The 23,828-nt window shown below is 37.4% G+C and overlaps 1 protein-coding gene across 1 annotated transcript; it reads left to right on the forward strand.

Moving 5' to 3' along the window:
- Nucleotides 1–8,183: 8,183 nt before the first annotated feature.
- Nucleotides 8,184–9,127, forward strand: LOC148169334 (uncharacterized). Its single transcript, XM_088044149.1, has 3 exons — nt 8,184–8,202; nt 8,244–8,797; nt 8,843–9,127. The coding sequence occupies exons 1-3, from the start codon at nt 8,184–8,186 to the stop codon at nt 9,125–9,127; spliced, it is 858 nt and encodes a 285-aa protein (XP_087900275.1).
- The last annotated feature ends 14,701 nt before the right edge of the window (nt 9,128–23,828 follow it).

Raw genomic sequence — 23,828 nt, forward strand, 5'->3', positions numbered from 1 at the left:
GACTTACTCACCTAAAAACGCAGACGTAGTTTAGTCACAAAACACCACAAAATGTATATATATATCGGGCGGAATGAGAATGTGCGGGTAGCTTTTGCTACCCTTATATTCTAATCGGAAGGCCTGAGAGAGAACAGAGGGTTCTTTCTCAGTAATTCAAAACTTCACCTAGGGCCGCTTTTACAAATCAGGTATAAACCCTGTATAAGCTCGGGGTAGTTATCCTAGGCATAATTTTATACCGCCGGTTATTCGTGGTATAAATGATGACCAATTTTACAAGTACTTTTTCGGTCTAGGTTAGCTATACCGGAGATAAGCGAAATTGGTAACACTGGAAACAAAATTCCCCAAGTTTTATTTAATTTTGTTTGTCAAATGAACGGACAAAGACGGTTTACGTTATGGTTTGCAATTATTAAAATCACAAAATGTTGATAAATGATGTACCAATATTTGATTCGGATGATGATGAGAAAATTGTCGAACAACTTTCATAAGTACGAGGCCCTAAACGGTTTGTAGATTGATTTTTACGTATGTATTTATAAGAAAAACTAGTTATCTAAAATGATAAGAACTTTGAAGGTTCCGTTTAAGTAATGAGACATTTGGAAATATGTTGAGATTAATTCAAAATAAAATTCGTTCTACAACTAATCGTATTCACGTGATGCGACTGGAACCATGATCCTAATATGTTCTAGCAGACTTTTGTAGTTTCAGTGAATCAATTGGATGTAATTAATTACACTATTCGATAAATTGAAATTAATTTTGAGTACCTTTTTTGAAAGTTGCTGTTTTGAAATCTAAGCAAAGTACTAAACAACACCTTTGTCTCAAAAACTTCGTATCACGTATAATTTTTTTGTTATGTGAATTTAAAAAAGCGTAAAAAAATATAGAAAAAATATTGTTAATATACCTACCTTTATTCAGGTTTATTTATAATATTAACCTATTTATGGCTATAAATATATTCTTAGTTTCCTTCTTTTTTAGAACTTTTCAAATATTATTTATCAATCCAAGATTATTTAGAATACAACAAGTTTTTCTAACTTCCACTTCACTAAATTTATTTATTTTATTATTCTTTAAATATAAATATGATTATATTTTTTCTTAATTTGCAATTTCAAATCGTACATATTTTACATTTTTGTACAAAACTTACTAGATCATCTATGTTTTTTAAATTCGTTCACATTCTCTATTTGGATTTTTTCTTCATTTGCTTTAGATAAAGTTCCTCGAAATCTTTGAGTATTTGTATCTTAATTTTTCTAATAATTTTTGCATTTTTAATTTTTTTAACTTGCTGTTATTTTGGTTTCTTTATACATTCTCTATTTCATTTTTTGGATAAGTTTATATCAGAAAACACAAAAGTTGCAAAAAAATTAAAAATTTCTCATGCAAATCATTATTTTTTAGCCGCCAATTTTGATGCGAAATTATAGAGTTTTTTTGAACTTGCCACTTGTCTGAAGCACTTTGCAAAAATTTTTGAAGTAAAATATTTTAATTATGACGGGTAAACACGCGCATACAATTCCCACTTTTACCAGGAATAACTCACAATCCCATCGCCGGTCGACGGAATAAGAAATACCCATGGTTATACTCAAGTTTATCTATTCTACGAACTAACCACTGATTGTAAAACCCATTTCCAGGGTTTATCTAAGGAATAATGCTATTCTCAATTTATACTTGCTTTGTAAAAGCGGCCCCTAGTAGAATTTGACTACTTCGCAGAAGAAGCCGATTCCCAGCAGGCGGGTTTTGTTTTTCGCGACGCGGACGCGGGGAAAAACAAGGTCTGCGGGTTACCATGCAAAGCAGGGGAGAGACTTCTGTGGGAGGCGGTGCTCAGAGAAGCTGAGGACTGACTTTCACAGTGTCTTGGCGTGCCTTAAAAACTAACATGCAAGAAAATTTGCGCAAAGCGCAAGACGAAGAGGAACGCTCTCACCAAACTAGGGGACTCGTCGGAAGGTGCGGTGGTGTGGATTTCTTCTCCCATCACCTTCTAAGCAGCGCCATTTTGGGCCGCTTGCATCTGGAGGGACCTTCTTCATCGTAGTCGATGGCGAGTCGGACGAGTGGGTTGGGGTGATCTTCAGCTTTCCTGAAGGACCGGACCGCAATGTCGTAGAGAAACTCCCCCATGAGGGGGAGATCTGCTTCCCGGTGGAGTTGGGCGTTGCGGACGAACCATGGGGCGTTGAAGGCCAGCAGGAGTTTGTTGTTGGTTGACATCTTGCTGCGTCTGCAGATGAGCGAATGGAGCATTTCTATGGCCATCTTCCCCTTGTCTACGGCGTAGTCAAGGTGATGGCGGAAGTCGAGCTTTTGGTCGATGATGACACCCAGGTACTTCACCCTGTCTCTCCAGGGAATGACTCTGTTGAACATCTCGATTTCACCCTCTGGCTGAACTCTACGTCGTGTCACTAAGAGCGCTGTGCTCTTTTCGGGGTTGACGTCGATCAGCCAGAGCTTGCACCAGTCTTCGAGGCGGCTGACGGCTTCCTGAAGGTATCGGGTTGCCAGCAGCGGTTGCTTTGAGCGGGCGAGAATCGTACAGGAGAGGGGAGAGGGCGGAGCCTTGAGGGACCCCGGCCTCGATGTCGTGGAGTTCGGAGAGAGAATTGCCGATGCGTGTCCGGAATTTTCTGTCCTGGAGGAAGGAGTGAAACAGCTGCACTATCGCCATCGGAACGCCGTCGTGCCAAACGGTGTCGAAGGCTTTGGAGACGTCGAGAAAGACTGCACCAGTCACTTGCTTGCGCTCGATCCCGGTGGCAGCGTATTCTACGACTCTTAGCAGCTGGTCGGAGGTGGAGTGTTTTGGACGGAAGCCGAATTGTTCATCTGGCAGGATGTGGAAATCTTTGACGATTTTCGCCAGTCGGGAGTGGATGAGTTTTTCCGCGACCTTGCCAACTGCGGACAGCAGGCTGATGGGTCGGTGGTTTTGCGGAAATTTGTGGTCCTTGCCCGGTTTCGGAATGAAGATCACCGTTGCGCACTTCCAACGATCTGGAAAATAACGAAATTTGAATGCGGCATTACAAATGTTCGCTAAAGATACAACCGTGTTATCTGGCAGATTCCATTTCTTCCGTGGATGGGAGGGAGCGGTTTCTTGCTGCTGGAGGTCGATCGTGATCTCTCGCTGGAGACGGTTCGCAATCGTTCGGTCCACGGCGAGGCCGCTTCTCCTTGCGATTCTTCTGGCACGGTTTTTCTCCCTGATCATGTCCACGATTCTTTGGGGAATCGTGCGCCGTTTGGTTGGCGGCCGGGAGGAATCGCGATGGCGGCTTGAATCCGTCTCTCGAATTCTTCGACTGCTGCCTCGATTTGACCTTGATGTTCGATCTCGGGGAATTCTCTGAACTCATTCTCCGCGTGGGCGATGAAATCCATCCAGTTCACTGTTGACGTGGTGACGACCTCTGGTTCGTTTGCCTCGTTGCCGATTTGCATCAGAACGGGGCTGTGATCCGAAGAAAGTTCGTCGATTGTCGTCAGCTCTACCTGGTGGCGCACGTTCTTGACGATGGCGATGTCAAGAGTGTCGGGAAGCCCAGTTCGGTAGTTGTGGTACGTCGGTTGAACCGGCGCACGAACTCCCATGTCGGAGTGTCGTTGCAGAAGAACGTCGAGAGTGAGGCCATTTTGGTTGTTGGTTCGGCTGCCCCAGTTGTTGTGCTTGGCGTTGAAGTCGCCAGCAGCGAGGACTGGAGTGTAGCCGTCCATGATGGCCAGAAGGTCGGCTTCGAGGAGCCGGGTGTTGTGCCCCGGTGGATTGTAGCAAGCTACAAGCCGGAGGGGTCCCCTGGTGGTCGAGATCGTGACGGTCGTCGCTTCCAGATGTTGGAGATCTGGGACGTTCGCTGCGTTGTGCTTGATGGCGCTTCTCACGTAGATGGCGGTGCCACCTCCACGTCCATTCGGCCTATCGGATCGATGAAGTGTGAATCCAAGAATTTTTGGGTCCCGGGACGCCTCTTGAAGCATCGTCTCGCACAGAAGTACGATGTCCACTTCAAGTCGGTCCATGAATTCCTCAAGCTCATTACGAGCTTGCCGGAGTCCATTGGCGTTCCAGAACGCAGAACGCAATCTGTAGGGAAGAGGGAGTTAGTGAGGAACTACCCATTTAGCAGAGGAGTGATACAAACGCTGCCAGTTTCCTGGCGAGATCCTTTGTGTCCGTGGCTTGAATGATGGCCTCCAGGAGTTGGTTCTTCTGGAGGACGAAGTTCACTTCTTGCTTCTTCGCCGGTGTTCCTTTGACCATCTCGGCCCATGAGATGGTTCCGGGGGCGGCGGTTTCGGAAACTTGGAGCACCCCTTGTAGTTGGCCGTGTGAGTGCCACTACAATTCGCGTACTTAGCGGAGGCGGTTCTGGGTTTCCGCCATTCCCCAGAACGGTGTTCACCTGCACACTTCACGCAGCGCGGCTTGGCAGTACAGTGTGTCTGCGAGTGGTGGAAGCGTTGGCAGCGGTGGCACTGACTGGTCGCTTCCATCTTGTGGGGCTTCTCCACCTTGACGGAGATGGCCTCGAACATCCTGGTCACGCGGTGGATGTTCTCCGTCTGGTTGGCTGGGACCTCAACCTGGACCAGGGGGAGCTTCCTTCCCTGGCGATGCATCCTGCTGGCGCGCAGGGCTGGGATGCCGGTTTTCAGCAGGTCCTGGAGGACCTCTTCGGAGGAGATCCCGACTGGGACTCCTCTGATGACCTCCCTTGATGACCTGCCCTTGCCGGTCGGGCTTCGGGGAGCGAGTAGGTGAAGTACTCCACCTTCTCTTGTTCCAGGAGTCGAGTGAGACTCCTGAACTCCTCCGACGAAGCCGTCTGGATCCTCATGCCGCCGTCTGGATCCTCATGCCGCCGTCAGCGGTGGCGGCGGCCTTGTGGATCGCGATGCCGGCGGTCCTCGCTTTCCTCTGGACGGAGAGGAATTTCGTCGAGTCCAGCATTGTGACTTGGAGTCCTTGGTGGACTTCTTGGAGTCCTTTGAGGTCTTCGCGGTTTTCTTCTTCGCCTCCTTGGCGGTCTTCTCTGCCGGCATCTCTGAAAAGGCCGGGCTGAAGGACCTCACGGTCCTGGGAGTGGTGGCGGCGGTGGTGGTGAGCTCATTGTTGGCTGTTGTGGTGACGGCCATTTGAAGTCCTCCGAGCCGGGTCGAGAAGTTCTCGGTGAACGCCTCGAACTGCTGCTGCAGCTGCTGTTGGAGGGCCGCCAAGAGGGACTGCTGGAGTCCAGCGATGAGTTCCTCCATCCTGGTGGAATTCATGTTGTCGGGGGTCGATTCGCACTTCACTGAGTGTCCATCAGGGGAAAAAGACGCAAAAACGTCTTTTGTCGTAGCACTGATTGCACTGCACCGCTCACTTCGTAGCTCACGGGCACTGCTCTCTGGGAAAGATGTGGGAGCGCAGCAGCGCCGCTTCCCGTCCGGCGTTGGATGGTTGACCGCTACTTGTCACAGCAACGGTGTCCGCTGTCCAACAGTGAATGGGTGAGCACTGGATCGTAATCTTCGTCTGGTTGCAAGGAAGTCGCAGAAAATTCGCTGTCGGGAACGATGCACTGAAGACACGTCTTCTCACTTCAAACGGTCGACTCGGAATGACACCACAAAATGTAAAACCCATGTGGACGGTTAAAGCTAATTTAAAACATCAACACTTAACTCCGTGATGGCGCACGGTAAATTACTTCTAAGAGTTCAAAACAGAATAATAATAAAATTTAAAATGTAACCATTTTTATAGGCTCAGGTAGAAGTGGGGTGCGCTAGAGTGTTTACTGGTGAATAAGGGTGGGATAAACAACCAACCGTATTGCATGCAACCCTTTTTGAATTTCCACAAAATAGGGTTGCGTATTTTATTACCTAGCTATTATTCGCCAACTAATTAAACACTTGAAATTGCAAACTGTGCGAAAACTTGTTTGGTCCTCGTATAAACGAAATCAATCTGTTGCTTACAATTGCCAGTAAAGTCATATTAGCAATTTCGTCTACATTTTTTTATCAGGCTTTGTGTCTTATCAGAACGTAAAGGGATATTGTTCAGGGTGAATTAGAAATAGGTCCTATGAATCATACGGGGTTTGTCAACACAAATGTTCCGCGATATTAAACCTATAATTTGAAAAATATAAAAATGAACTTCGGCGGATGAATATAATTAATAATTTTCCATAGATGAACAAAACAAATAGAACAATACAATATAAATATAAAATACAATACAATATAAAAAGTAAATTTGAGTAATTTGTGACAAAAAGTGCCAGTCCTGTTCTATTTTCGGCTAAAGTCATGATTAAATTGAAATACAAGCTGTCTGAAAAGTCGCACACCACCGATATTTTGATGGAATGAAAAGTAAGATTTCTGTGCAATAATTTTATATTCAAATGAATTTGTTAAGTAAAGAACATTTTGTACAAAAGCATGGTGCCAAAAAATCGAAAAAATCTTGTAAAAATAACTGAATACTTTTGTACCGAGATGTTTAACAAAATTTGCTTACTTTTTGTTAGTTTATAATAAACTTGATGGTTGAGCACTGGCCGCCAACTAAGTGGTTTTTAATGACCGACATTTGGTCACTTAGTAGGATTCGAAAAGGGTTAAAAGCGTTCCAAGTAGAGCTGCTGGAATTTACTTGAAACGCTTTCAACCCCATTCGACTTCAGGTAATCTGGTCATACTTAGACGGCTCTTGTCTTAATGAGCATTGAAATTTCGACCATTATAAAACACTTAGCGGGCGGCTGGTACTTAACCATAAATCTGGTTAGTAACTTAATGCAAGGTGTTTATAAATGTTTCTAGCATCAAAGGTGGCTCTGAAATTTTTGCCATTTATTATTGCCGCTTTGTTTTCATAGTGATTATAACTATGTTTAACTACACTTAAAATGTCACTCACGTAAACGACGTTTCCGTTACGACTTTGTGCTCAAGTCTTTGATTTGCAGGTTTCAGACTATAACTAGAACAGTTTTTGTTTCAAAATTAACTTTGTTCTACGACTGAGGTTAACTGCAAATGTCAGTGGAAAAATCGAAACCCACATTTGTAATGGCCGGCAAATTTCTTTGCCATTTCATAGCCACCTTTGATGCTTTTAAACACCTTTAGGTATTTATTATACAGGGTTCGGCAACAGGGAAGTTTCACCAAAAATAAAAATAGTATATTGTATAACAAGTGTTGAAAATGGAAGATTTCACACAAGTTTTGCAAAATTGAGCCACGAGCCGTAGGCGAGTGGCTTATGCAAACGAGTGTGAAATCGAATTTTCAACACGTGTTGTACACGATATTTTTCCGACGATCACAAAAATCGCAGAGTTAATATTTATTTTTTTAATTAAAGTTTATATTTTACGCTCTTCCACTTGCAAATAACGGTGCAAAAATACGTCAAGTTATCTCTGGGCAAGTTAAAACTTAAAATATCATTCGGCAGAGCACCTAGCCGCGGACAAAATAATTATGCCGTTGCGCCGAAAGTTAGATACCGATAATGCCCGATCTGCGTCGACCTGTGTGCAATACAAAAACACACAGTTGGCGGCCAATCAGAGATCTCCAATTTTTCATTGCACACGGGTATGCGCTTCGGTCGTCTTCGCACTGAAATTGTTTGCAATTTGAAATTTTCACTACCAGAAAACTGTATGAACTGTGGCATATTTTATAGTGGTCGTCGGAAAATTAGTTTCTATAACAATCCAGCTTTGCAAACGTGTGCCCTTTCTGTCTTTTCGTTTTTTTTCGAATTTTAAGTTACAAGTACCGTGTAAAATGTGGCGACCGTGGTCTTGCGAAAATACTGATACTGACGTGGATATCGAAACTATCAGTGACGAAGAAAACCTTAACGCAGCATTCGAAGAGGTAAACGAAAATGTGAACATCGTAAATGACAATGTAAATGTCGTTAACGAAGATATGGACGCCGTTGATCAGCCGCAACCCAAAAAAAGGCGTCATCTTCACCCGGATGCTCAAGAAATTGTAGCAAATATCCACGAGGAATTAATTAAAATGAAATGCCCTCATCCAGTGAAAACAAGATGCACACTAACAAGAGTTCCTTATTACAACGGTGCAGAAAATTTTGCAAAAGAATGACTTTGAGAGAAAACGGTGCGACAAAAAAAGTTTTGTCAGAATCAGTGAGAATTTAGTTGTCGAAATTAAACAGATGATATACAAGATGTATACCGAGAACATCGTGCCAACAACTGCAACCCTCAAACAAAGACTAAAAGATAGCGGATACGACGTTGATTATTGCGATGAAACATTCAGAATATATTTAAGAAGTGTTGGGTCTCATTACAAAACATTAGATACGCGAATGGCAATTATGGAATCCTCACGCTTGAAAAAACTCTGGACTGAGTATATAAATCAAATCAGGAACTATCGCTCCGAAGACCGTGAAATAATTTTTTTGGATGAAACCTGGTACGACACGCATGATGTTGTTCGCAAAGACCTCACGGATGGAACCGTAGACTGTTGCTTAAAAACTCCTCCATCACGAGATAAACGTGTTATCATTTTGCATGCTGGTGGTAGCAATGGATGGGTGCAAAATAGTTTACTGCTATCAGCACGAAATATAAAGAACTGCTCTGCTGACTATCACAAGGACATGAATTATTCTTTGTTGGTTCGTACAACAATTACTTCCAAACATCCAACCAAACTCCGTGATTGTTATGGATACCGCAAGGTACCATTCCAAGCAAATTAACAAAAAACAAACCAAGCCACAAAGAAGCAAGATATAATTAATTACCTGGACCGGAATAAGATTGAAAGACCAGAAAAAGCAAAAAAGGATCAATTACTTCGCATAGTTAAGGATTTAGATGTTTCGCCTAAATATAAAATTCATAAGATAGCCGAGGAAAACGGTCATAATGTTTTGAGATTGCCTCCATATTATTGTATACTGAATCCTACAGAAATGATATGGGCTGATCTTAAAAAAAAGGTTCGCCGGAATAACTGCTCACCTAGTTTGAGTAGAAGTGTCGTCGACACAATTAGAGCTAATTAAGTTAATAATATTGGCGCCGAAACTTGGAATAATTGTGTCAAACACGTGATTGACATCGAAAATTCATATCTTTCGTCAATTCCAAGGGTTAACGATTTGATAATTAATTTAAATGACGAGAGTGATGAAGAAGTACTAGACGACGGTAGTGAAGAGGAATAATTGTTACTTGTAAGTATTGAAAATTGTTATTATTATTTTTGTATTATCCATGTGTCATGAATAAAACTAATTAAAAATCGCTACAAAATTGTCTAGACAAAAAATTTGTCAGTATGTCCTAATAAACCATAATCAGTACAATTGTTTGAGTATTAACATTGACGTATGTACTACAATACATAATATGTACAATAATCCGAATGCACAAAATAAAAAGCTTTCTCAGTTATTTCAAATTAAAATGTGCTTTCAAACAGTCGTAACATTTATTAAGTTCGGACCTGTACACTGGCCGTTTCCCCGGATTACAGCAGGCCTTTGAACTGGCGGAGTAGCTGTGTTGAGCTTTCCAATGTGTAATATTCCCATTGGAAGCCAACATACTACTTTTCTGTTCTCTAATAAAGTTGCAGGATCTCACTGTGAAAGAAATTTGGCCAATTTGCCATATAGTGCGGACTCGACGGACTAGAATGGTCAAAAGTGAAGTTCATGTTGAATTTTGTATTTTTTATTACAAGTGTCCGCTTTACAGTATGCAGGCCATGATAGGGGTAAGTAAAAAAAATGGCCTACTGTTATACGCCAAAAATATAATGAACTGTTCAGCGGATTATCATCAGGATATGGACGCAAAACTTTCTGAAGAATGGTTTTCTGAAATTCTAATCCCAAAACTTCCGCTAAACTCCGTTGTAATGGACAATGCCTCATACCATTCTAGTCAAATTTTAGACCTTTTGTTATTAATTTAGAAGAAGATAGCGATGAGTCTGTAAGTCATTATGATTCCGATTAATTGTTTCAATTGTTTTTTTTTTGTTTTATTATACAAATTATACCAATCATTGATTTATTTTATTTACTAAATTTTAAAATGAAAGGAGAAAAGCAAAAAAAAATGCGGCTCGGTCCTGGTTTGAGACCTCTCGGACTACCTAAGAACTAATTTACGACGGGTTCTTTACAACCTCGAAACAGGGCCATAATAACGAGTCTCACCTTGGAAAAGTACACGTTTTTATGAGGGTACATCTTTTTGTAAAAGTTAAATGGCTCTACAATGCAGACCATAAATTGTGGTTGCAACTCATCACTGGGTTCGACCAGGACCGCACCGGACACAACAGTGCTTAATAGTAAACCATACATACATACCTATCATAAGCCAATTCAACCAAAACTTTTTTTGTCATGATTTAAATGCTCTTGATGTGTCCAATGATAATTTGACAAAAGTTTGCTAATTAGCGTAATGATGTTGTATATTGGATAAGGATAAAATTAGTTTTAAATTAGATCAAACTGTTTAATCATCGCTCTGATAATGGTAGGATCAAAACACGCGTCAACATTTTTTGACGAAATTTGGTGTTTGGAAATTTTAAATTGTATTTTTGATAAAAATTTTTTTGTCAACACCAAGATTTGATCCAACAATTTTCTGAATCTGAAACTATCCTATCACAAGAGTTAGTTCATCTCAATTTCTGTAGCCATGCACAAGGGCAACATTTGGTGGAAAATTTGGGAAAAAAATTTTGTACAAACTATAATTTAATGACGTCTGCCAGGTACTTTTGTTTACTTGAACTCTATTCAAATAGTCTTAGAAAAACTTTCTCCTCTCGTCTTCTTGGAAAATTTAGAGAGAATTCCATAATACCCTCAACCCGTTGGTAAATCCTAATAAGGGCAGGTTTTAAGGGTTAATCAGGTAGTCTTGAGCAAACAAGGTCCCAACAATGGCGAGCAGAAAAGCTGATATTATCAAATACATGGAGGATCATCAAATAGCTCTACCGTCAGGACAACAGACAAAACTCAGTTTACTAAAAAAATTAAAAAACTTAAATATTCCTAAAAAATTTAGGATAGATGAATATGCAAAAGAACAGGGCCGCATCGTTCTTCGTCTTCCGCCATATTACTGTGTTCTCAACCCAATTGAGTTGATTTGGAGCACATTAAAAAGATGAATTAGAAGAAAAAATACTTTCCCGGCGCTAAGCTCAAAAGTTGTTGATTTAATACGCCAAGAAGCTGCATATAACATCGGAAACTTGGAAAAATTGTATCAGGCATGTTGTTGATGTAGAGAATACTTTTGTGTCGCCAAATTTTAGACCTTTTGTTATTAATTTAGAAGAAGATAGCGATGAGTCTGTAAGTGATTATGATTCCGATTAATTGTTTCAATTGTTTGTTTTTTTTTTTTGTTTTAATATTCAAATTATACCAATCAGGGATTTATTTTATTTACTAAATTTTAAAATGAAAGAAGAAAAGCAAAAAAAATTGCGGCCCGGTCCTGGTTTGAGACCTATCGGACTACCTAAGAACTAATTTATGACAGGGTTCTTTTACAACGTCGAAACCACTGCTAATGTTTGCGGTAATCGTTATTGCAGGGCCATAATAACGAGTCTCAACTTGGAAAAGTATATATTGAAGAATCTGCAGAAAACAGTGCAATTATTTTATTTGTTTTCTGATAAATTGTTCGATAGTCAATGGGTCATCATTAAATCATCCTCCTGACAAAAAACTTCTGTGTGCTGTGACACAAAGACCAAAGACAAAACACGTCTTCTGGACGTCTTCTCTTTCTTTTTTCTGAACTCTTTGCATTTTCAATTACCTATTTTTTTTCAACATGTAACTGTAATGTAAACTGAATATTTTCATTGAACTCTTAATCTATTTAGTACCTCGATTGTTTTCTAAAAACATGCGAATTGCCAAACCTACTTTTGTACCAAAAAGGATGAACCCAATTTGGATAAGGATCTACCAGGTTTTTTAAATCAACTAAAATTCATAAACAGACTAATTGCAAACCATTCAAAGTTTGCTTCACGACTTCGATAATATAATACCGTAGAAAGTTTCAATTCAATTGTGACAAAATTCAACACAAGACAATCTCACACATATTTGCGAAGAAATATTTATAAACCGAATAAATCAATTCATAAATTTGAAAGCAGACGACATTAAAAGGTTTCAAAAAATAACCAGAGGGCAAAAGTTACATAAAAAGGACAAAAAACTAACATCCAAGATAAAGATTATGGCGTGCGTTGCCAAAAACCGGATATAGTGAAACGCTAAAAGTCTAAATCGCTCTGATGAACAACTTCAACAATTGGAACGATTCACGCTACTACAAGCAGATAGTGTCATTTGGATAAAGGAAGAAAAAAATTAATAACGGCGTCCAATTTTGCCACAATTTGTAAACGCAGAAAGAACACAGGCTTGGGAAAGTTGGTTGCTCAATTTTTATACTCCAGCAAAAATCTTGAAAGAGTTGCTGCAATAATATAATTATAATAATATAATACGATGTCCCCCCGTGTATTTAATCAAGATCCCCTTGAATATATTTTTTTGTTGTATTCGTAATTATTCTTCCCAAAACACTAATCCTACTTTTCTCTCAAAGCACTTGAAAATGTTTGCGGACAAATATATCTTCCTTTCTACATCCAAGTAGCACTCTCTTTAGAGCCTCGGAGACATAAATATTAAATATACTTTATTATATACAGCTGTAGTAAGTGCGAATAGATTAAGAAAAAAATGAAAATTTGTCATACTCAGAAAAAATAAAAACAAAACCAGCAGTGCAAAACTTTAGCGCCCACCTCGAGAAACGTCATATAAGCTATAAAAAACACCATAAAATACAAACTTAAACAAGAGTTTAAACAAGTAATTTTTTGTTTGATAGTGACATTGTGCACTTTGTTATAAACAGTTTGTTCTAAACAGTATGAAAACAAACAGAACCCTTGTAACTGCGCAGAAAAACGACGCAGCTAGCTTAAGCTTGGGTTTAAAGTTGTTACTTCTCAAAAGTTCTGTTGGAAAAACTGATAGAAATGAAACGGTTGCGATTTTTTTCATTAGTACATTAATGTAAAGTTTTGGTCACAACAATAACAATTTTAGCTAATAAAATATCTTTAGCCTTACATTTGCTTCGTAATGGCATAGCTTGACCAATGTGGGATAATAAATTATACGAGTTTGAATTATACTCCAATACCCTCGGAATTTTTAGATAATTTTTATATCGCTTGTGTGCTTGTATGTTGTATGTATACGTATAACTTTCAGAAATCTTTTCTTTAGTAGTCGACTCGTCTCCTCAAGAGTAAACGCAGCAGTAATGGCTTTTTCAGAAGTCGCCATAGACCGTGTTGAATAACGCATATTGGGGGATATTTTGTATCGGGTCTGTTAAATTTAAGGGCTACGTTAAAATAGTCAGATTTAACACTGCAGGGCCCAAATAGCTATTCTGTATCATAAAATAAATTTCTCCATTTTAACGTACCCTTTGAATTTAACAGACCCGATACAGGAGAATTTTAACGTACGTCTGTTATTGCGATTGTAAACCAGCCATGGAGGTAGGTTTTCTGACCCGAAAGTAGGCTGTTGTGATCGTGCGCGTGCGCTTTATGTGACATCGACTTAAATTCAAACAAAGCAAATAATAGTTATTTATTATACAAGACGATAAAGGACCACTTTAACCATCGAGTGAAGACAGTTAATACACGAGTGGCGCAGCCACGGGTGGATTAACTTCACGAGATGGTTAAAGATCCTTTATCGTCGTGTATAATACACTATTTTTTTCTATAGAGCAACTTTTAAAGAAAAACTAATATTAATTAAAAGAATGTATCATGATAGCCAATGGAACGGCTGCTGTAAACAAATTTTTCATTTTCAAAAATCGCGAAAACTATCATGTGCGAGATCGATTTAGAACTTCCTGCAGACGTAGAAGAAGAAGCTGCAACTGCTGTACGTAAGCTGCTGCCTGAAAAATCTCGCCTAATATACGAAAAAGAATACAACACTTTTCAAAGATGGAGAAGTGAAAAAAGTATTAGTGGTGTTAGCGAGAAAGTGCTCCTTGCACATTTTTCTCAAAAGTCTAAAAAAGTCAAACCTTCAAGTTTATGGTGTTATTACTCAATGCTAAAAAGCACATTGTTGGTAAATGAAAACTGCGACATTTCAAGGTAAGATGTTTTTAAAATAGTGTCAACGTAATGTCATAATAACTTTCAGATATTGCAAACTAATTTCACTACTAAAGAAGCAAAGTGAAGGCTAAAAGCCCAAGAAATCCAAGATCTTTGAGCCAAATGAGAATATTAAATTCTTGGTAGATGCGTCAGATGATGACATTTTATTAGCAAAGGTAGTAGATTTATTGGATAGGATAAAATGTAAAATTGGGTTTTAACTTACAGGTTGTTGCTGTAATGGCTTTGCACAGGGCTTGCAGATCAGATGAATTGTACAAGTTACAAGTTTCCAACATTGAGGATCGACAGTCAGTAATTATTGTTTCACTTATTGACACTAAAACCAAGAAAGATCGGTCGTTTTGTGTAACCGATAAAGAATGTGGAGTTAGTTTGCGTCCTAAAAACGTTCCTCACAAATTCTTCGTCAACTACAGACAGAAAAAGTGTATCGTTCAGCCAATACATTATACAAGATTTCGAAGATGATTGCTAATTTTCTAAAGCCGTCAGACCCTGAAGAATTTCGCCGCTTGGCCGCTATGATGTTAGGCAACAAGGGTGATGATCTCATCACCGGTAAAAGAATAGGCGGATGGAAATCATCCTCGGTAGCAGAAAACTACATAGAAGAAAAATTGCAGTTTCGAATCAGATTCTTTGCGAAGATTTGGTCACAAATTCAGCCACGACTTCGTCATCTGTAGAGATAACCCACGACGAAATCATGAATGCAAGTTCTATTTCAAAAATATTAAACGTCTGAGGAAACGAGAATTGTACCATTAATGTTACCATTACTTTAAATTAATGTAAAAATTAAATAAATAAAATTTAAAACACTTTATCTACCCTTGATGTTAAAGTAGCACTTTATCTACTCTTGATGTTAAAACGCAAGTTAGCCTTGCATTTTTTGAGAAATAAAGCACACTTTAAAAGCTACTATAGAAAAAAATAATTTTATAATTTTAATCAAATCTTTTATTCTACTACATTTTCTCTATGAATGTATAGCTATGAGTTATTACCCCTCATGTGTTTAAGAACCTTCGTACGCCACATTGAACTATACAGGGTCCGGCAACACTTCTGTCCACCCTCAAAATCGTCTTTAATTTTAAAGTTACAATTTTGAAAATTTGCATACGCTCATAGTTGACAAAGCTCTAGAAACTGACGCAAAAATTTGTTTTTATCAAAGTTTGGTTGGCGTGGCGACGCCTAAGAAGTATAATTTTTAGCGATTTTTGAGTTTTTGCAAAAATATTCGCGAATTCAATTTTTTTTCAACATAACTGTGATACAAATGTCTGAGTTTATATTTTAAATCTAATGCAAATTGTGTTTAAAATTTGCGAAAAAAACGTTGTTTTATCAAGTTAGTTTTCAAAATTATGACAGCGCAGCGGCAAACTACGTTTACACCAAAATTTCACAAGTCACTTCATTCACACTTATAAAGGTTAATTTTGATTAACACGGGCATGTTGCATTTTATGAACACCAGAAATCGTTAATTAACATCGACAAAGCGACAATTTCACCAAGTAAGGCTTTTGTTACAATCTAAAGCGAGCCAAAGGATAGATGTCATTAGTGACACAAGATCTTGACAGATGGGTGTAAACGTAGTTCCCAATTTTGACGTAATGAATGTGATAAAGCAGCAATTTGTCTTCAAATTTTGATCTTATTTGCATTAAATCTTAAAAAACAACTGAGATATTTTTAACACATTTAGATGGAATGAAGAACTAGCTAGTGTGTTTAACAAACTTTCACGAATGCCAAAACTATCGCTGATAAAACATAACATTTTGGGTCAGCAGTTATAGCTTTGTTAATTATTAAGCGTATACAAATTTTTAAAATTTTATCTTAAAAACTATAGACGATTTTGGGGTGACTACGAGTGTTGCCAATCTCTGTATATTGGTATCCACACAATTTCAACTGTTGATACAATTCGAGGTACAAAAAAACTAGCTAATTTAATTAATTTTTCCTAATTTGTATTTTAATCATTCCCAAGATGCTATGGAAACAAAGCTATTCTAACATTCCGTATCGAAATGGATATTCTAGCACTGAAAACGAATTGGAAAATAGCGAAAATAGCTCTGTTACAAGAACAAATTTGGAAAAATAATATAAAAACCTCGTTCATAAGGCCATTTAGGCACTCATCCATTAGAAAACTCGCGGCTTTGCCGCTCGTTTTATAAACTTGGATTCGTGCCAAAAAAATTGCCATATGAAACTCGGTGTTTTAATATACTATTTCCTAATTTGTATGTTAAACATTCCCAAGTTGCTATTGAAACAATGCTATTCTAACATTCCGTATCGAAATGGATATTCTAGCACTGAAAACGAATTGGAAAATAGCGAAAATAGCTGTGTTACAAGAACAAATTAGGAAAAATAATATAAAAACCTCGTTCATAAGGCCATTTAGGCACTCATCCATTATAAAACTCGCGGCTTTGCCGCTCGTTTTATAAACTTGGATTCGTGCCTAAAAAATTCCCTTATGAAACTCGGTGTTTTAATATACTATTAATTAATTTAGTTAAAAAATTGACGTTTTTAACGTTGTGTCTGAGATTAAAATAATTTAATTATAGGATTAATAGAAGAATGTCCTACTTTTAAAAAATAATAACACTTAAATCGTAATCCAAATAATCCAAATAACGTTTGCAAATACCAGATTAATGTAATCTTTAAATTTATAACAAGCTGATAGAATATCCAATTTGATTATGTACTTACATACAGGTGTACCTGAATAAAGTGCAAATATTTTAACCTTAATATCAGACACCCCTGCAGATTATGATTCTGCAAAAAAAATCGAAATTTAAATGGGCAAAACTTTTTGGATTACCCGTTATTCGACGCTTATGGCACTGAATTCAACAACTATTTTCTAAAGAATATAAAAACCGTTTCGAACAAAAAACATTTACTCTCGCTTCTAATCATATCTCTTGTCACGTTGGCCGAAAAATCAAACGTCTCGCTTGTAACAATAACAATTTTATTGTTCACTATGAATACTCTCGTACTTCACAATTATTCACTTTACAGGACTTCCAAATTCTAGACTATCTACAATCCTATCGCTACTCCCCTATATACAGATATTCCCCTACTACTAGCCTAATGCTGGAGCGCTGCGAGAATATTCGGGAGTTCCGCGTATGAATAAGAATTATTCCACGAACCGCTCGCTCTAGAGCAGAACGGAACGTTCCAGCGCTGGCGCTCGAAGCTTCCAGAATCTTCTCGTAACACTCTTTAACTTTCACTTAATACTGGTTTTAAAAACATCATTCTCAAAGGTGACTATTGTAAAAAGTTAATTTGAAACCTGCTAACAATTAAAGCTTTCGACCCAGAAATAAATTAACATTTTACATACCTTTTTTAATATGAGCTTATGGGCTACTTTTTTAGTCACTTAACTTCTACTAATTAAAGTTTACAATTAATAAAAACTAAATGTTAAAACATGCAAGAATTAATAAAAGAAACGAAACAAATCAATAAACAAAAGAAAAAAACGAAAGCTGTAGCGCGAAGTCACAACTAAAGAATTTTTTTTACAACAATGGCGGCACCACTCAAAGCAAAGACGACGTGCACTCTCTGGAATACCGGACGGAAATGATCTCCACTGGACAACACCCCTCTCCGTATCTTCCGCCAGGCGGGCGGGTGGCGGTCTCAGTTTCGCACCGCGGCGGCGGTACTTTTGAATTCAAAACGTGCCATTACATCCAATAAAGCAAAATTACAACCTTTTCCCTCTTCAATTTGTTTTCTGAGCATTTTTTTTATTGTTTGGATTGGCCATTTGATTGTTGGTGATATGGCGAGCTATTTATGAATGTAAAGTTCCATTCTTTTGAAAATCGAATATATTCAGAACTTTTTAATTGTGTACCGCTGTCTGAAATTACAACTTTAAATGGCAATCTCAGGCCTAGCGCGCGTTTTGGGTACCGGCTCGGCCAACCCTGACGGGAGGCGGGGGTTCAAAAACCAAAAAAAAAATACCTGAAGGGCGCCACGGGTTTTCAATACCAAAACTCAGCGCCACTAGGCTCGTTAAAAACCCGAAAACTTACCTTATTAGTGTACAGGGCGTTGAGAGAAGGGACAACAGTAAACAAGTATCAACAAAAATCTATATGTATAATATCTATCGAAGTTAAAATGACAAATAGGCAAATATGAATAGTTACAGCAATAAACAAGATACTCTAGAAACAATTAATTATCAACAAAAATACAAAATATTCAATTCCACGCAGTTTGACCGGTTAGCGCTACGCGACCAATTCCGCTCTTTGATTGCTCGGCGCAATCACCTACCGTCTAGGCGCACTTCGCGAAAATCGCAGCTGCAAATTTCGGCCTCCGCTCGCGCCCGCGACAAACAATTGACAAACCGGCACGGCAATCAATCGATCTTAACTAACTCAAACCTGAATATTTGTAACAGATTACTGTCTGAAGGACTTAAAACAAAGAAAAATTAAACCTAATGTCTGAAGAACTTAACCCAAATGGAATAGTACAAAAACTGGCCTTATCTCAAATCTCGCTGGGACGTCTTCTCGCGGATGGTTCTACTCCTTGCCCTTCTGCAGTGACTGAACTCACGGACCACTCTTGGAATCGGTGGAGCCGAGATGGAAAATATCCGACGATGTTGCCAAGATAAAACGGAGACGAGAGAGATACAAGAGACAATGGTGAGAGAGGCCTGTAATTACCGAATTTACTTCTGGGTCCACAAAAGAAACGACTATAACCCCATGACCGATCAGAACACGTGGACACGAAGGAAAAACCAAAACCGGCACAAAAATATAGAATTACGAAGAGTTTTAGGTGGACGATCACAGAGTGCTTATATTGGAAATGATTTTTACCTTTAGATGGTGGGCGGCCTCAGAGATGTCCAGCTTTGGGGTGGTTCCGGAACACTCAAAATCCGACCGAAGTCGAGGGCACTTCCCTGGCCCAAACTAGGGTATTCTGCTGTTATATCCGACCTAGCGTCGATTGCCACAAAAGGTCTTCACCAACACACGATTACCACTTTTGAGGCTTTTCTACAGCGTTCCCCAGATACGCTCCTTTCAGTACGACCACCAAAACGGAAAAAAAAGAAGACCAAGGTGAAAAACCCAGTCACGATACTCCAGAAAAAGTATTGACGATGGTTACAAAAACTTTCCACCTTCGCGCCGTTGGATGCGCGTTATATTGGTTGCCCAAAAATTTCTCTTCTGTTCTTCCTTCTAAATTTGACTGTTACAATGTGTAACATCACAATTTGTATGAATTAGGTTTGATGTGCATTTTGATGTTGTTGCAGGAGCAATGCTAGACATGTTTATTTCCAATAATTCAACACGTATTTGTTGCACTTTACAGGAGTTTGTCTATTTGATTTTACCCAAATAATTATAAAATTAAAATAAAAATAGTTCGCAAATTTACAATCACAGGTGATTTTTATGAAATAATCAAGAAACACATTGCTCTAGTGATGTTACATGTCGTTCTTTTTTTCTCAATTATCAAAATGGTCGTTGCACAAGTCTAAGAATTGGAATTAAGGTTCAAGTGTACCCCCTATCTGAAAAACGGTAAATTCAAAAATTAAAAAAAAAATCCTGAAGATGTAAAATTTTATTCTAAATCATCACATAAAATTTAAAAAAAAAAACTGTCCTACGGTTTTCAAGATTATATCAAAAAACTTAGTTTTTAGGTACTTTTTAGCTGTTTTCTTTTAAACTGGTGGTTAAATTCACTTCAAATTTTAACATGACTTGCCTTGTAGACTCAGAAAAATGTGGGAATTTTTCTATAATTTTTGAATTTACAGTTTTTAAGATATGTGTATTTTTTGATAACTTTCGTTAATATCTATTATAATTGCTTTTTTTTCAATATACAAGTTATTTAAATATTTCCCTCATATATTTACCATAAATTAGGATAAATAAAATACACTTTGTATCACAGAATAGTCGAAAAAAAAATTAAAGCTGGGATACTATGACACATTTCGATCAAAAACTATGATATAGGAAGTGGTGTCCTCAAACGGCCTGGAAATAATTCAAATAATTTTCTCTATCTTATTATAGAATGCGCTTTCGTCGCCTTGTTGATATATTCTTTTCTTACGGGCAAAAAACTGCATCAAACACGCTGTGTGATTCATACAATTGCCCATTAAAATACTCTATAAGGCTTGTTCTTACGAAATGCAGAAAAAATTATATGTTCGACTGGAGGTTTATTTTTAGCCCAAATATGCATGTGTTGACAGAGACAAAAACTTATTTAAAGTTGCTGCTACTGTTTGTATTTCTTTCTTTCATAATATTGTGCAAGATGCAGAAAAATCTAGCTAATAGTTTTGGCGGCTGCGACGCTCGCTTTAAAAATGTAATTTTTTAATTTTGTTTGTGGAACCAATCTTTGATTTTTTTTTAATATCTTAGTTGTAATTTATGCAAATTGTTTTCAAAGTTTGATGAGAAACAAATATGTTTTTTATCAAGTTAGTTTTCAAATTTATAGTCAAAATGGGAAACTACTTTTATACCAAATGTCAACATCTTGTATCACAAATGTCATCTACCCCTTAGTTCACTTTAAATCGTAAAATTAAATTGTGGTCTTTTTTATGTTAATTAACAATTTGTAGGGTCCAGAAAAATTAAACATGTCCGCGTTAATTGAAATTGACTTTCTTACAATAAATGTAGTTTGCAATTTTCAAAACTAAGTTGTAAGGTTTTTTTTCAAATTTTACACACTATTTGTATTAGATTTAAAATAAAAATTGATATATTTTTATCGCAGTTATGCTAAAAAGAATTTGAATTATTCAACTCAACTCAAAAATCGCTAAACATTTTTACACGTCGCGACGCCAAACTAACGGTGATAAAAAACAATTTTTTGCGTCAATTTTATGTAAACTTGCACATTTTTATCTTTGAAATTAAAGGCGATTTTGGGGGTGTTCATAAGTGTTGCCAGACCATGTATTATGTTCTGATTTATCCTATAAGAAAGTTAGTTTTAATTTGTATTTTTTTCTTATTTTTTTTTTATTTTTGTATTAATTTCCATAATGTGAATGAAGGTTTGAGCAGTGACTTTTTATTTTATTTTTCTCTAAACATTTTATATTAGCTATACAACCCTTACTAATCAGCAGCCACTGCTCTTGACGACTGGTTTTCTTTAAATTTTGCAATGGCTCTTGTTTTTTCGACTTCGGTTCAATGTTTAGCCGATTTTAACTAACTACTGTCATTAATTGTCATAAATAGACAATTTACCGTACACATTTCGTTGTCGTCAATAGTGTAAAACTTCTTTTTTTTTAATGTTAGAAAAATGTCGTCTAAGAATTTGTGTTTCCAAATACATATGAGTAATTGTTGATGCTTGGACATCTGCAGCAATACGCACTTTTTGTCAATTAAATTTAAACGAATTAATCTCGTATGCTCACAAAGCATTGATTCTCTATGTATGAATGTAAACATTTATAATTTTTATTAAAGAAGTACAAAAATTAATATGTTTAGTATCATAGTGTGGCGTACCTACTTTTATATTATGAAGGGCTTGGACTTAAAACATGTTAAGTTACAAAGAGCCGAAAAATATTCCAAAAAATGAAAAGTTAATATCATAACAATAATTGAATGGTGATATGCAACAAAGATTCAGCCCACAAAAAAAAATTGATGTACCTCTTCTACCATCTGTTAAGTCTCATATGGACCTAAAATTCTTAAAGCTAATAGTCCAACTGAGGTGCTACATTAGTGTTACTGCAGTTTTGCACTACAGAATCGGTAGAATTAAGGCTTGAATAGCCATAATCTTCGTTTTTAGACAACAGTAGCTGGTTGTTGCGTAACCCTATTCAATTATAAAAAACTAATATTTAAAAGAGCTGCTTTTGGAGTTGTCCTATAACTTATCTCATATTCTAACGCATAAAAATATGGATGAAATAAAAATCCGAAAATTATTTTTTACGCCCGAACCCTTCAATTTTATTTCTATTCTTTCATGTGACCATTTTGTAGAGACCATACTTCAAATAACTCCACCGTACCTCCTCAATCCCCAAAACAGCACATCCTATTGATCAGTAGTAGTACTCCACAAGAGCATCATGGTAAAACAAATGATACTATAAAAAATCAAATACAACTGTAACATTCACATTTTAAATTGTGCCATCTCTCGTAGGAAAATGTCATCATTTGTGGGTTCACTTGAACCTTAAATTGGTTTGAAACTTATCTACATTGTCGGCTAAATGTATTAAACTGTGAACATTATACACACATGAACCTTTCTCATAAAAGTAAAGAAAATCTTTTACAAAGTTAATAATTATTAACTCTCTAGCTAACTTAACGTAATCTTTATTTAAAAGCAATTTTTTGTGGTAAGAATTCGCAACGCACATTAAAATAGAAGGAAATTTTCTTTAACACGAAAGGGCCAAGATATAATAAAAATAAACAATATTCGGTTGCTTTCTATGTATCCAATTTATTGGTGGAACTAGATTTTCGATTTAATTCGAGTGGTAAATATTTTACTCTATTTTCTAATCGCTCATTTAACAATTGTCTAGATTTGCTTCCTTTAACCTATTCATACGCATTTGACAATGACACATTATCACGACTGATGAACTGACCTGACCTGATCTAGGTGTTACGTTCGATACCAAACTAAACTGTATTAAACACAAAGAGACTATAGTTGCATCGAAGTATAAATCCTTTGGGTTTCGTCATTAGATGTTGCAGAAAGACATTCTATGTTCAAGTACTGAAACTCTTATACTTTGCTTAAGTCAGCCTAAATTAGAGTATACATCAGTTGTATGGTCGCCGTTATATCTTGTTCACATTACAGATTTAGAGCAGGTACAACGCAGATTCCTAAAATATTTGTCTGTTTTACTAGACGGCGTCTATCCTCCAAGAGGTTTTTCTAATAATCTACTTCTTGGTAAAAGCCTACATTGCCGCCGAGTAATCGCTTCTGTAATGATGTTACGTAATATTATCCACAACGAGTTGAAATTGGAAGATCTGGTGAGTTTACTACAGTTTCGGATAAACCCTGTTCGTGTCAGACAACCGTCAGTGTTAGAAATCCTCATATCAAGAACTAATATCTTGAAATCTGCTCCATTTTATCAAATGCTCCGTAACCATTGTACTACACCATATTTCAACTGAATCTGTAATCCAAACTTCAACACATGCCCAAATTTTGGGACTGTCCACGAAATTGTGTATAGGACTGTATCACCTAGTTACATTTTTACTTTTGTTGGGTTTGCTGGTGATATCAGATATATCGACAAACACGTCAACCTGACAGAAACCAGAAAATAT

This window comes from Gnatocerus cornutus, chromosome 8 (genome assembly GCF_029298725.1).
Source record: "Gnatocerus cornutus isolate USDA-ARS CGAHR chromosome 8, icGnaCorn1.1, whole genome shotgun sequence".
Lineage (NCBI taxonomy): Eukaryota > Metazoa > Arthropoda > Insecta > Coleoptera > Tenebrionidae > Gnatocerus > Gnatocerus cornutus.